General features: G+C 35.7%; 3 protein-coding genes across 14 annotated transcripts in view; 1 reads left to right on the top strand and 2 right to left on the bottom strand.

Moving 5' to 3' along the window:
• LOC142345897 (uncharacterized) overlaps window positions 1-2821 on the top strand; it is an 8916-nt gene extending 6095 nt beyond the window's left edge. The window contains exon 3 of the mRNA XM_075398345.1: window positions 1732-2821. Within this exon, the coding sequence (XP_075254460.1) occupies window positions 1732-2034 (303 nt within the window). The 3' untranslated portion in view covers window positions 2035-2821. The remainder of the gene's footprint in view (window positions 1-1731) is intronic.
• The window catches only part of LOC142345574 (neurocalcin homolog), a 140682-nt gene extending 125355 nt beyond the window's left edge, over window positions 1-15327 (bottom strand). Inside the window, exon 1 of the mRNA XM_075397692.1 lies at window positions 13997-15327. The gene's annotated coding sequence lies outside the window, so the exon portion shown is untranslated. The remainder of the gene's footprint in view (window positions 1-13996) is intronic.
• Window positions 1-15549, bottom strand: part of LOC142345573 (putative G-protein coupled receptor No18) — a 280348-nt gene that overhangs the window by 138415 nt on the left and 126384 nt on the right. The window lies entirely within an intron of this gene.

Raw genomic sequence — 15549 nt, 5'->3', positions numbered from 1 at the left:
CATTTAAACAAATTAATGTGGCATTTTTACAAGACTCTCGGGTTCTGCAATGCAGCGATTGATGATATTTGTTTTTTTTTCGTAAATATATCACGACTCTGAAACTTTTGATCAATTAAGCATTTTTCGAATTATATCAACAGGAATAACCAAATCTTCACACAATAAAACAACAAACAATTATTTACTGTCATTTTTTGAACAACATTGATTGACATAGCAGCGTTTAATAATGAAAAGAACAATATCAAAACTTTGAGTGATTTTTCTCCCAACAGCCGTCACTTCGCCAAGAAAAGTAAAATCTAATAAAAATTATAGTCCGCAACTTTGATTTTAGAAAAAAATCGGAAAATTCAGTATTTTTCAGAAGATAAATTTCGGTTCTCCATATTTTTTCTCTCAAGCTCGGCAAAATAAATAGACTGTTTTCAATAACTTTACATTCGATCAAAGAGAAATACATGAAACCGAAAAGGTCGCTTCAATTCGGACAAATTAAACAAATAAACGTTCAAGTACCTTGTTAGGGGGTCTAAGCAGGTGCAACTACTGTGCAAACAGACCAGAAGTGGATTCACCATTTACACTAACAGGTCTTGACCTCCCAAAGGTGCTAGGACATTAGATCGAAAGACAACAGATCGAAAGCAAAAAAATGGGACAACAGATCGAAAATTAAATTATTCAAGTTGCGTATTGGCCAATCAGATTTGAGCGCTCATATTATACAGCATATAACATGTTCTGTTGTGATATTTTGTTCGGATGTGATAGATTCATATCGTGTCCCACGGGCCGCTAAGACATGGCCATGGCTCGCGAGACATGGCCAGAATGTGGTAATTATATTGCAGCTCGCAAATAATGCTTAATTTCAACCAATAAGAATAGAGATTTATTTTCGATCTATTGTCCCAATTTTTCTGTTTTCGATCTGAATAGAGTATTTAAAACACGTTCTAATATACGTAGAAAGTTCCGAAAAAGTTCGTTTAACCTAAATTTAAGTAAATATAACCACGATATGTACAGGTTAAGGTGGTTTTCGGCTGAAAAAAAATTTTTTTGGGTTCTCTACACGATTGTGAGCTGATTATGAACCGATTTTTACGTCAACAACATCAGACAAAAAAACCGGTAAAAGAGCATCGAAAAAACCATGCCGTCTAAGTTTTCACTTGTTGTTATGATCGTATCAATACTGATACGTTGTCTTATGTGTTGCCATTTAGAAACGAATTGAAGTTGTCAAACGAAAGAGTGTTTTACACCTTTAATATATCTTGTTCCTCAAGCCTTCATTTCTCTAGCCAAGTATACGTTGAACAAGTAGAGCTTCTTGTCAATCTTATCTTGCACAATTTACATTAGGTTGATCTCTCTCAACCTTCTAACATACCGTATGTCACAGGTATCAAAAACAAGCATCGTGGATAATTGTGTCATATATTTCCAAACCTGAAGCGAGTCTTTCCCATTACAGCAACCCCACCCACGCAATTACCTCTTTATGGTATAATTACCATGATTGGGGGGTAAACGTCATATCACCGCTCAGCTGGGGGGGGGCTATAATGGGATAGACCCCCTTGAAGCAAATTTGAACTAAATTCGCTGATTGTCGCAAATGTCCACAAACACTTAAAACCCTTATTTTAAATCAGGGTCGTAAATAAAAGTCACAAACTTGGGTAAATTTGCTTTTAGCCGTAACTTTTGCCGTTTTAGCCCCATTTTTTACTGTGCGTTTTAGCTGGATTATTGATAGTCGCAAATACTTGCGAAACATTAGCTTACAGAAAACTGCAAAAAGACATCGATCTTGGAGTTGAACTTCTCAATCTCCAGAGCCCCACGGAATTTGATCAGTACGATGACAGTTATGCCAAATATGGGTGGAGTTTTATAGTTCCCTGGATCGGGGCTGGACTGGCGGTGCTGGCTGTGCCGATTCCAATCATTGTCAAGTTGGAACATCAGCACCCAGGATCAAAAAGTCGTAGCAAAGGAAGTGGTGTGGATAATGTTTAGAAAAAGGACCAAGAACAATGTGATGATGCACAATTAGTCCCGTTATTTTTTTTCTGAAAAATTAAATTCAAATTTCCAAATCAAAGTCTGATAAAATGTATAATTGTAAAAGTAATTGTTTTGAACTACAATCAAATTTTTTTAGTTTTTTTTCAAGTCAAGACAAGGTTTCAAAAGCGCAAGCTCAAAACAGGTAATTTTACATGAATATGTTCATAGGCAGGTAAATGATTTTGTTTTTTTTTATTTATTTTGTTTTTTTTTACATCCCGGAGCAATACCTGTCATTCATCGCTGAATCATAGCAGAAACCATTCGGCATTTTGCTCGGTGCATTCTTCTGGTCATGTTCTATTTTTTAATTTACAGTCTGCATTTTATAGCTTTTATGAGTCATGCGGCTGACTGTTTTCTGAGCATAATGAGTATCACTTTCTGTCGCTGCTCTGAACATGAAAAGTTCTTCAGTCTATCCCATACGTCAATTAAAATCAAACGTTAAAAACCAAACAAATACGGATCTGTTCCGTTTGTGTCCCTGAATTAGTGGGTGCAAATTAATTGCATACCCCAAGTGATTTAAAATTATTTAAAACGCAATTGTACATGTTCTGTAGCGGGGGTTCATAACGTACCGGAGAGGGGTGCAGCGATCCAGATAAACGTGTTCAATTGCATGAAGATCTTTTAGACTTTCGTTTCATATACGCTTGTTTTATTATTTAGCTGACCTTCGAACTATATCGTTGATTTCAACCTTATGGGACCGTTTTTCAACTTGATTTTATAAAACTAAAATTTGAGCCGCCATTTCGTTAAAAATTGACCAAAAAATAATATTGCTACTGTTCATTTGACTCTCAAAAAATATCTCTGAAGACAGATAATCTTTCATGGTAAGATTTCAACGATACATAGAAAATGGTACCGTTGAGCCGACGAAGTATTTTAGAGTAACATATAATATAATTCTGTTGATTTTGTTAATTCATTTTATGGTTTCAAAAAAAATAATATGGGTCCATCATTGGCTCTGCAACATAATATAATAGGAGCTCTAAGATATATTGTTACAATAACAAAGAACTTTTAATGTGCTAATATTAAATTTATTATAAAAAGAATATTATTTTTGTGATGTTTTTTTCATCAAGTTTTACTTCCAAGTTAACAATAGAAATTAAGATTACAGAACCAAGCGCAGCACACATGTGAATGAATAAAGACATTTTTCCAGCATTACGCCGCAGAGGTATGCCCAAATCGTCAAGGGCAAATATGTGTATCTCCCGAACTGTGTATCTCTTGTTCGTTTTTCCTATGTTACATTGAAAATGCAACAATTTTGCAAAAAAATAGCTAATTTAGCAAAAACAGGCAAAATTGAAGGGAATTGCGCAACCCTTGTTCGCAAAAGTGTCCAAATTTGAACCGCGAGTTTATTTCTTTTTCGCACGCAACCTGACCCGATTTCGCAATACAATCCGCAATTAAGCCTAATTTAATGCGCGTTTGTGAGCATAAAATGATTATTAAAGCTTTATTGCTACTACCAAAACTTATTACTAATTTAATACTTCTTATCAAAGGGTTGAAATGAGAATTATGGAATAACTGTTTTGATTATACTTTTGAATTTTCGATTTTTTACTCCGTTCAATTTTAGAATATGCGCAATTTCAGATGGCCGTTTTTTAATTCTAAAATATCTCTTGTCGTGGAAAAAAAATTATTTTGATTGTTAATGTTGCTTCAATTAATTACAAACTAAATTCATTGTTAAGTGAATTAAAAACAGAAAAAAAATAAGACTTTTTTCTAAAAAATTACTCAATATTTTTTAAATTCCTCAATAATTTTTGAGCAAACCGAAAAAAACCAAAGCATCAATAAGAAATGCACAAAAAACATTTCAAATAGTCTAAAAACTAATTTTATTGTTCGGTGATTTAAAAACAGAAGAAAAAGAAAATTGACTTTTTCTGAAAAATTTCTCAATATTTTTTGATGATATTTGTCGGATTTTCAAGTCGGTTTTGCTTTCTGGGCTAACAAAAACCGCTTGGTTTCTACATCAGGCTTCTCGGATTTTTGCTCAATACAGTTTTTGACCTTCAATTTGTAAGCTTTCTCAAATTTGCGCAACCCTTTACAAAATTGAAAAACGATAATAAATTCCACGATTTTCAGAACGCAATGAGCCTAAAACTTTGACCGCAATTAATAAGTAATTACTTGCGATCAAATTCAAAGACCGAATGGCTCTTGTGAATTGTAATATGTGTTTTTTATAACGATTTTTGGCTTTATTTATCTGCAATTGGTATGGAGAGGTAGAAATCTGAAAAAAGTCACTAATTAAGCTTTTTTCTCTGGATTATTATCGATTCTCTCTTAGTATCAAGGAGGTTAAGAAATGTGCATTTACACATTCCGACCCCGCAAATTTACAAGTTTGGCTTTTTTTCGATCAAATGAGGAAGAGATAGAGAAACTACAAAATGCATACATATTGATCAAAAATAAAGGTTTATGAATAAAAAAAATGCCTCTAACTGAAATTAATGTAATACGCTTATTAATGTAAAAAAAGCCGCATTAGTGGACCGATGATACTTGACATTATATAGACTGCGCGAGACGAAAAAAAATCAAATAACAACAACAAGCATGTACATCCAAAACTCAAAGTTTTTTTTTGAAAAAAAAAACAAAATAATGACTAAGTCATTATAGTTTCAAAATAAAACCATAAAAACTACGCATAACAAATTTGTTAGTGATTAGCTAGAAAAACATGGGACCAGTCTTTGATGAGACTCGGTAACAAGCAGACAAAAAAGAACAAAATTGACGGAGACAAAAAGCCTATGTTCTCGGAAACAAATAATTCAATTAAATCCATTAGATTTCAATATATTTTCATTCATACCTTAATATTAGGATATTGAAACCTGTCAGTTTCCAGAATATGTTGTACTTCTACAAACATAAGCGACAAATTCAGACGAAAATATCTGGGAACCCACCTCGAAGTATGCTAGCTTTTTTAAAACATTTGCAAATGTTGGTTCTTCCCCATGGTAGGTTTCCCATTAAGGGCTACCCTCTTATGGGATTTTTATTATATTCAGGGGTTGCTGGGTAAACATTATATATCCACCAAGCTATAAGCCTATCTTTTGATTGTGAGCTTGAGGTAGTGCAGGTCTGGATGATATATAGAAAAGCAAATTTTTGAGCAATGGCGGTGCCAATTCAATTAAATAAAACTAACGTTTATAAATTACTGAAAACATGGAACGTCCTGGCAATATATAAAAAAACAACCGGTACACTTAAAAAGTTTAGCAAAACCAGCGTTCAAAAACTTTGCAAAAATTTTCATTGAAACATATATGTATGATAGCAAAGACTTATTGATCTTTTCCCCAATTGACTATGGGCTCAATTTAAAACCTTTTGTATGCTAGGTTTTCATTTGGGCAAAAACTGGGAAAAAATGTATTCTGATTGGTTGTCCTTGTTGGATTAAAGTTAATATTGTTTATAAAAAATCCATCAATTTGTACCTGTAAACTAACCATCCAACCGGAGGATTAGTTCATTTCAAATCAATTTCTAGACATTATGGGACAATTTTGTTAATGCCTGAAGGTGTCACTGAAGCACATTGAAATCTGGCAATGACTCTATAAACAATATCGTAAATTAGTAGTTTATGACAAAATCGGCCAGTGCCACTGTGATACATATGGATACCTAAATATATATCGAAACCTCTATGTGTACTAAATTATTTACCCTCTATATATATAATTATATCATGCGTTTTATAAACTAAAAGTTATGACTTCTATTTATTCACCTATATTAATATTCCCGATAGTCTACTAAGTTATTTCATATTTTGTTCATATCGATTTATTACTAACAATCATAATCTCAATAATCAATCTGAATTCAAGTTGCTCTACTTTTGCTCTTCATATTCCTAAGTTAGTCTTAGCAGTGGATCCGCGCCGCGTTTCCAATAAACATAATTCACGCTACACAAGTAATTGTGTATTCGACTAGCAAATACTACTCAATTTGTAAGACAACGGATTCGCACCGCGAATCCTACTTATTCTGTGACAAAAGATATAACATGGCGCAGTCAGCGACAAAGGACAGCGGCAAATCCCCACTTGGAATTCAACCCTTTTGGGAAAAGGCGACATTAGAACCCCCAATTCGCTGGGAGTTTTGGAGAATACAATTGAAGCTCGCAATCCTCGCTAGAGAAGGAATTGAAGTGGACCTCCTCTTGGTAGACCCTCCTGAACATGTGCTCCTGCCTCCTGAACCAGCATATGAGGATGCAGTGGACAACCCGACGGCACAATCAGAACGAGACCGACGTACCCGCAATGAGCAGGCAAAAACAGCGTGGAAAAACCAATGTCAACGTGTCATGACAATCGGCGTACTTTGTGGAGATAAACCATGGAAGTTATGCGATCGAAAAGCATCCTCTCTGATGTACTTGAGCTTAGGCATGGAGGGGCGCCGTGTATTCAACTCAAAAAATTCAACCATTAACCTTGAAACAATCTCAACGAAGGACCTTTGGGACGTTCTAAATACAACTTTCATTCGAATCCATAACATAACCTTCGATAGATACCTCTTCCTCACAAGAAAACAACAAAAGGGAGAGCCTATTGAGAAATTCTATGGACACCTCAAAGAACTTTCGGAAAACTGTGACCTAGGAGATAAAGGGGACACTATCATCCGGGATGTCTTTATCGCGAATATGCAAAATGAAGACATTCAGAAGGAACTTCTTAAGGAAACAGTAGACCCCGAAAAGGCATTGGCAATAGCAATCAATATTGAGATGGGTACACTCAATCAATTGAAAATGAACGCAAACAAAACTGAACCACAGTCAACGGTTAATCAAGTACAACGGACACGTATCGCAAATGCTACCCCATTCTCCAATATGAATACTACCGCACGAAAAAAGCCTACAACTTGTCATTTCTGTGGATCTAACTGGACCTCCGATCATCGCAACAAATGTCCCGCTCGGGGAAAAAGATGTAATAACTGCGGTATTGAAAACCACTTCGCAAAGGTTTGTCGCAAACCTAAAGATCCCAATTCGTACCCAAAACCTAGACCGCGAGTCAATAATGTAGAAAAAGACGATCAAAATGAAGATGTCAATCAAATTTCGGCCAACTTTGATCCGGATCTGGAGTCAAACTATTCTTCAGATGAAGACAACTGTGTAGCAGTCATATCTTCATCGGATTCTACAACTTCGGTGGACGCAACCAACCTCCCTGTAACTATCGGCAATACATCAACAAAGGTTTTGGTGGATTCGGGCAGCGTGTGTACAATAATCAATGAATCTTTGGCCAACTCAATCATTTCCAATGACCCAAAATCAAAATGGATACGCGAGGCAAATCCTAAACAACTAAAAACATTTTCGAATGAACCTATTCACACGGTGGGCATCCTCCAAACTTCCATTCAAAGCAGCAATTGGTACGCGAATCCAATTGAAATTCAAGTAGTGGCGGAGGGACATCGCTCTCTATTGGGTAGAGATCTGTTTCCAGCTCTTGGAATTTCAATACATCAATCAAATAATCAAGTAACAATCAATCAGGTAGATCAAGAATATTGCCCAATCAAAAAACAGATTGCTATTGATTACCCCGACTTAATCTCCAGAATTGGTAAGTCTAAAGTACATACAGTTCGTTCAAAATTCCACAAACATTACACCCCATCACACCAAAAAGGCCGACGCGTCCCTATAAATTTATTGGACAAAGTATCCGCAGAACTTAAGAAACTTTCTGAACAAGGACACATTGAAAAATTACAAGAATGTTCGGACAAAAACTTCATTTCTCCCATTGTAATTACGGTCAAAAAGGACAAATCTGTAAAGTTAGCTCTTGATTCGAAAATATTAAACAAAGCAATCCACAAAAACAAGTATCAAATGCCAAACATAGATAGTCTCATTGATTCAATTTCACAACATATTAATAATTCAAATCTGGGAGATAACGTATATTTTTCAACAATCGATCTAAAATATGCCTATAGTCAATTAAAGTTACATCCTGACACGGCACGTCATTGTAATTTTAACATCATTTGCGGCGAAGCAACGGGTACGTATCGCTTCAAACCGGGATTTTATGGCCTTACAGATATGCCGGCCGAATTTCAAAAGGCAATGGATTACACATTGGTTGGGCTGTCTAACACATACTGTTTTCTGGATGATATAATCGTAGTCAGCAAAGGCACTCAGGAATCGCACCTCAAATACGTATATAAATGTCTCCAAAGACTTGACGCAGACAATCTTAGAATTAACTTAAGTAAATGTCATTTCGCAAAGCATCAAATAAATTGGCTTGGTTTTACATTTTCACAAAGTGGTGTCAAACCTATTGAATCTAAAACAGCGGCAATTGCGGAAATTAAAGCCCCAAAAACATTGAAACAATTACGATCATTCCTAGGCAGTGTTCATCACCTAAGCAAATTCATACCTAATCTTGCCAAAATATGTCACCCTCTTCGACCTTTATTAAAGAAAAACGAAAAATTTATTTGGAATGAGAATCACCAATCACATTTTGAACATATTAAAACTGTTATTGCAAACGCTACGGAAAATACTCATTTTAATCCAACACTGGAAACGCGCATCAAATGCGATGCATCTCGCCAAGGTTTAGGCGCAGCACTCGAACAATTAGACTGCGATGGGTGGAAAACAATAGCTTTCGCATCTCGTTTTCTTAATAGCAATGAAGAACGTTATAGTGTAAATGAACTCGAATTACTTGGGGTGGTCTGGGCTATTGAATATTTTAAATATTATTTATTTGGGAAAACCTTCACAGTTTTAACCGATCATAAAGCACTTCTTTCTGTTTTAAAATTACACCGCTCTAATAAATCTTACAACAGTAGATTAACCCGATGGATTGACCGTTTGTTACCATTTGATTTTAATATTGAACATATTCCTGGTACCCGAATGGGCTTAGTTGATTATATTTCGCGACAACCAAATCAGAACGCTAAAAGTGTCAATCAATAATGAGGAATTTATGGTAGCAACAATTTCCCGTATTCGCGACGCGATTACATCTTTATTTTGTAACGCAAATAAAATTCCGTTCCAAAAGCGGCACATAACTAGTAATTATAAGCAACAAGTTCACCCGACGCGAGTCCACTCTTGCAAACCTGCTAAAATTAGCGCGCATAATTCGAATGCCTCAATTAATTCCTTCATTCCTCGAGTACAAGTAAACAATTACAATTCTGAATTCATTTCTAACTTTAATTGCCGTGCAAATCAACTGCTCCAATCTGATACTACACCCGCCGAGCGAATCCCGTCGCAAAACTCTAATTGCAATTTGATAGCTAGTTCCACACAACAAGTACTCCATATCAACATGTCAGCAAAAGAGGCATCACAAAGCAATCAACCAACTTCACCACAAACCCCAAGAGTGACATTTCGCACCCAATCCACTCCCATTTCATCTTTTCGAGCCGGACCCAGCAACACCCAACCATCATCATCACCAGAGGACTATGACATTGAATTTTCACGGGAAGAAGTATTCGAAAACAATTTAAACCAACTATTCACCAAATCCTTCCTAGCGGTACTAACAAGCGAAGACGCGGTGCTGAAAGAGATCCGCGATTGTGTGATGCAGGATGACGAAGCCCGCTGTAAAGAAGTGAGCGCATACATCCACTCCTTCTGGAAGGATCTTCATGTAAAATCTGGGTGTCTGTGTGTTGACCAACGTGTGGCCATCCCGAATTCAATCAAGGAGGCGGTGCTTGAATCCATTCATATGACGCACCCGGGTAGTTGGGGGATGATATCTCTCTCCCAATATGCATGGTGGCCCTACATGCATAGGGAAATTTTAGCAAAAATTTCCGATTGCGCCCCGTGTACGGAAATTGGTAAGAATTTGAAACCTATTATACCAAAATCCAAATGGCATCCACACAAAGCTTGTCAAGAACCAAATGAAGAAATTCAAATTGATTTTGGGGGTCCGATAATTAATGATAAAGACAAAGATATTTACTTCTTAACATGTATTGACCGTTATTCAAAATATCCAACTGTTAGAATATTCGAAAATGCTAATGGGGCAAACGTAGTAAAATTTCTTCGTGATTATGCATATACTCATGGAATCCCGCGAACGATACGCTTAGATCAAGCAACTTGTCTTGTAGGTAAACAAGTCACAAATTATTGTAACGAAAATAATATTGACATTCTCGACGCTCCGGTTGGTGATCATAGAGCTATTGGATTGGTGGAGCGAATGATCCAAACAATTAAAAGACGTTTAGCCTGCATGAAAGCCGAAAATAAAGATACATTTTCTACAGCTAAAGCAATAAAACAAATAGTCTCTGATATACGATTAACTAAACAGAAAACAACAAAGATAACACCTTTTGAAGCCCATTTTGGTCGCCCTGCAAATACTCCTTTACGGAATATTAGCACACTTCCCTCAAGTAAAAATCTAACTTATGAAAAAATTGTTAATCACTATTTAGATGCTGAGACAGTTTCTCCGGAGGATTTGCTTGACGAAAATGGATGGATAAGTGCCAACAGAAGCGACACCGAGATAGAAAATAAGATGTGCCAGGCCTCCCTAGACGCAGGACAACGCTATCGAGAGTCAGACGTTAAAGAGTCCCGATTTATAACGCACCCACAAATTACAGACCCTATCCCCAGGACCGAACAGTCCCTTAACGTCAAACTGGCTCGCAAATTACCGCAAAAGAAAAGAGCAAAACGACAACTGGCGGGCTTGTACGAAGTGCTGAAACCTGGCTCCTTTGTCACCAAATCGTCACCAACAACGACGATAATAAACGAGCCCGGCAGAACACCAGTGAAAGTCCGAGATAGCGACCTCGCAAAATTTGGGACTAAAGCAGAACGATCTACCAACTTGTGGGTATACGCCCAAAGACGCCCTGCCCCGTACGAAAAAACTACAGAGTTCAAAATCGCGAAACACAGTAATGATCTCAAGAAGCAAAAGAGGGGCGAAATCAAGATCAGACATCGCCAACATGATACTACATCAGTAGTATCCTCAGTAAATTCAAACGTCTCGCGAGCATTAACAGTCCGCAAACCAAATAAACCAGTTAAAAAACGCTTTACTGTTCCCACAGCTGATATACAAGAAGATACCTCAACTCAAAACCAGCCTCTTATATCAATTGTACCGGCCCCACCTACACCTACGACACAAGTACCTCCCGCACAAACACAGAATGATCAAACAAAAGGCCGCAAACGCAATCGGCCTCAATTTTACGGCTTCACAGATGCCGACATCTCCCCTACAAGCTCGCTCGCCTCCACAAGTTCTACTCAGCCAAAGAAGCGTAAGACTAAAAAAGACAAGAAACAAACAAAGAAATCCGATTCAGTGGTAGCCCTCATACAAACGGCAGAACAATCTCGAATCCCGTCACCCCCCAGACCTGACTTACAATTGGGACAAGTGTCACCACCGGATCCCAGAGTTCGATATTTCGAATACGAACAAGAACGAGAAATGTCGGTGTGGGATGCCGAAAATGAAATTTAAATTCAAAAACTTAGTAAAACTATTTTAAACTCCATTCATTTATTTAGTCTTGTTTCCGCTCTGCTAATCCACAAATAATGTTAATTTTACTTTGAATTCATTACAATTCATCTCCATTTGTTAACTTTTAATTCTTTCAATATTCGCCTTGCGAATCCACTCATTTCTGTTTGTGCACTTAAATAATTCAATACAATGTATTCATTTCACACGCTTAAATTATGACGCGTACTTGCTTGACATTTACACCATTATTTAACATCAGTAGTACTTCTACATCTTAAGTTCATTTATGTTGTCTCATTCAATTTCATGTTTTGTGCAGATATTAAAAAATTGTAAATACATTAAAATTTTTTTTTGTCACGAGGGAAATGTGATACATATGGATACCTAAATATATATCGAAACCTCTATGTGTACTAAATTATTTACCCTCTATATATATAATTATATCATGCGTTTTATAAACTAAAAGTTATGACTTCTATTTATTCACCTATATTAATATTCCCGATAGTCTACTAAATTATTTCATATTTTGTTCATATTGATTTATTACTAACAATCATAATCTCAATAATCAATCTGAATTCAAGTTGCTCTACTTTTGCTCTTCATATTCCTAAGTTAGTCTTAGCAGTGGATCCGCGCCGCGTTTCCAATAAACATAATTCACGCTACACAAGTAATTGTGTATTCGACTAGCAAATACTACTCAATTTGTAAGACAACGGATTCGCACCGCGAATCCTACTTATTCTGTGACAAAAGATATAACAGCCACATTGATATGCAAGGTCTTTTTTGAGCGAGGAATTTTTCCGAAAAAAAATGATAGACGAGCTTTTTGACTTTGTCTTTAAGGTTTTTTGTTTTCAATTCGCTTTAAAGTTTTCAAAGCCTCAATGACATTTTTAATGAAGTGCTTATTACAAAGTATTAAAACACTTTCTCATGCTCAGAATGCCCGCTTTTTTAGGCTTAATTGATTATTAAAGATACATTTAATGTAAATATTAGATACCTAAAATGAGTGAAAACGTGCTGCAAGACTTGTCACCTATTTGAAAATTTTAAATATTTATATTTCGCAAAATTGGCGCAACCCCTTTTCCGAAAAATAAGTTTATTTTGTGTATCTAATTTTCGCGAATTTTTCCAAGGCGGAAATTTTGGGGTATACTTTTGCGGTGTAATGAGTAGGAAAAACTTAGGCACTGAGTTTTGTTAGTACTTATTTTTACGGATTGCTGGTTATTCTTGTAAAACCACGTGAGTTTTTTTGCTTTTCTTTGATATTGACTTCTGGAGAAAATACATCCAATTCACTAAGAGTTCAAACAATTATCATAACAGTTTTTCAAGTCTAAGATAAACAAGATTTAAATATTTTTCTTGTTGTTTAGTAGAAACCTTGCGTCCACTTTAGCTTGGTGAACCTTGTGTCAAATTTTTTGGCTCACCAAAAAACATTTGTCACTTCACTTGTTTTTGAAACAAAACACTCCATTTGTGTCCCACATCAAATTTCTGTCAATTTTAGGACAATCATCTCTCAAAAAAGTTTTGATAACTTTGATAAATTATCGAAAATCACCAGAGTTGAATATGAGCGGACCTGCAATTTTAAGTGACAACAATTTTTGTAATGAACCTATTTATTATAAACAGCAGAACGGCCTCTTATTATGCCATATCGAAGATCATCATTGCAAAAGCACACATAGAAATGTTCTCAAAACTTAGAAACAAGAAACCTGCTGTTGCTTAGATATGGGTGATCATTTTTCATTTTGTTGATTTTTTCCAAACTTGTAAACTCAATGATAAAGTTCAATTGATATAGTCGAGGTTATACCGTGCCCTTGCACGATTTAAAATACTGAAAATCTACAGTTCCAGACGTCAAAATGCCAGAATTTGCTATATACAAAGCCAGTGTGTTATGTGACTCTACAAAAGTCACTTCGAAATTTTGGCTACGCGGTTCCCGCTAAACGCCAGAAATTCTTAGTGACTTCAAGCAGAGTTGCGTAAACGATATTTAAAATGGGCTTGCAGTAATCATTGAGGCAACGTTAAATGCTGGATTTGAGAGAGATTTTAAGCGTCGTCGCAATAATAATGTAAACTTTTTTAAATAGGACAAAACGACTTCATAGTGTTCTATTCAATAATATTGAGTTGAAAAAATGAACTTAACTAATCAGTTAGAACATCCTTTTATTAATGAGAGGAAACTGAATTCAAGTACTCACATTTTCTGCAATAGCTGAGTTCAAGTTTGAGTCGAAAATTTCTCTTTAGTCAAAAGAATTCAAACAAGCAGAAGTAATTTTCAAGGAAATGGATAATAACTGAATTATAATAATTTCTGGCAAATAAATGAAGCTGCTTATTGCAAAAAAATCTAATTAATTTGCAATAAAAACTGTTTAAATGACAAATCAATCTTAAAGTTATATAGCGTTTTCCTATAAATTCCGTCAATTCTTTTAAAAATTTCGTTCCGTCAAAAGGTTTGTCCTGCGATCGGTCGATTATAATCAGCCCAGTAATAAAATGAAACTAATTTCAAAATTTTTCAAAATTCAAATTAACCTTCAAAAAAGTGCGCAAATTAAAGTTACAAGTTTTTCAAAATGAAGATTGACAATTGTAAGAAATGAACTAAATCTGAGACCTTGAAGTTAGACCTCGCGGGAATTTAAGTTTCAGTATTTTACTAACCACTTGGCAGTTATAAGCAGTTATAACTGATTGGATTAATAACTAGTTCTGACGTGTAAGGCCATGCATTGATTAGCCTCTTCTAACGATGATTCAGCATGACAGGTAATTTGGTAAGTACAATGGAGCACAAACGAGGAAAAAGTGGGAAAATTGGGAAAGAGTCAAATCGGATGTTGACACAAATTTCAGTTCGCCCTCTGATTTTTTTTTTGGGGGGGGGGGGGTTGTAATTGTTGACTTATTAAGTACGTTCTTATGATGAATAGTTGTGTTGTTGTTGACAATAAACAGTCCAATTTGATTGCGACGTGAATTCGAGTTATTAATAATTCATAACTGACTTATAATTTTAATAACTAGTGAATGGCGTAATTTTTTGTTATTGACCAGAATCGGCAATCGGTTAATTTACTGTGAGGTAACAAAGGTAACAATCAAGTAAAGTTGACCGATTTATGGGTTTTGAAAAGAATTATAATTAATGACGCTAGTTATAACTATTCGCCGCATTAAATAATAATTAGGAACAAAATAACTGCTGTACTTTAACAATGTTAGGTTAAATAGCAACCAAACTAATGCTATAAATTGGATTTTTGGTGGAAAAAATGTTAAATTTTGACGAAATAAGAATAAAAGTGACAAAAATTGAGAAAATTCACAATAATCGAATCCAGTTATTGCAACAAACTCAAATTAAGAAATATCTCCCTTCAATTTGAAATAGTTTTGTTGAAACCAATTTCACGCACGTTTTTGCGCGGCAATTTGAGATAAATAATTGAAACAGTAAACTAAAATCTTAATTAATATTTCCCACGTCACAGACGTTCTCGCGCAATTTTAGCAATAAGTTCATTTAGCAAGAGCCGTTTACCCTCTGGGTGGGATGGTGGTGGGGGGGGGGGGGGGGGGGTGATGAGGCAACCTTGGTGAGGTCAGCCCAAATCTAACGAAAAAAGATCAAGAAAACCACAAATTCTGGTGGGCAAATTTATTCCAAATTCTCATTAGTGTGATCAAATTCATATGGGGTAATAATGCAGCAGACCTCCCAATTAGGCTCTAATTCTCTATT

This window comes from Convolutriloba macropyga, chromosome 9 (assembly GCF_964194025.1).
Source record: "Convolutriloba macropyga chromosome 9, txConMacr16.3, whole genome shotgun sequence".
Classification (NCBI taxonomy): Eukaryota; Metazoa; Xenacoelomorpha; order Acoela; family Convolutidae; genus Convolutriloba; species Convolutriloba macropyga.
This window is presented reverse-complemented; position numbering and strand designations above follow the sequence as displayed.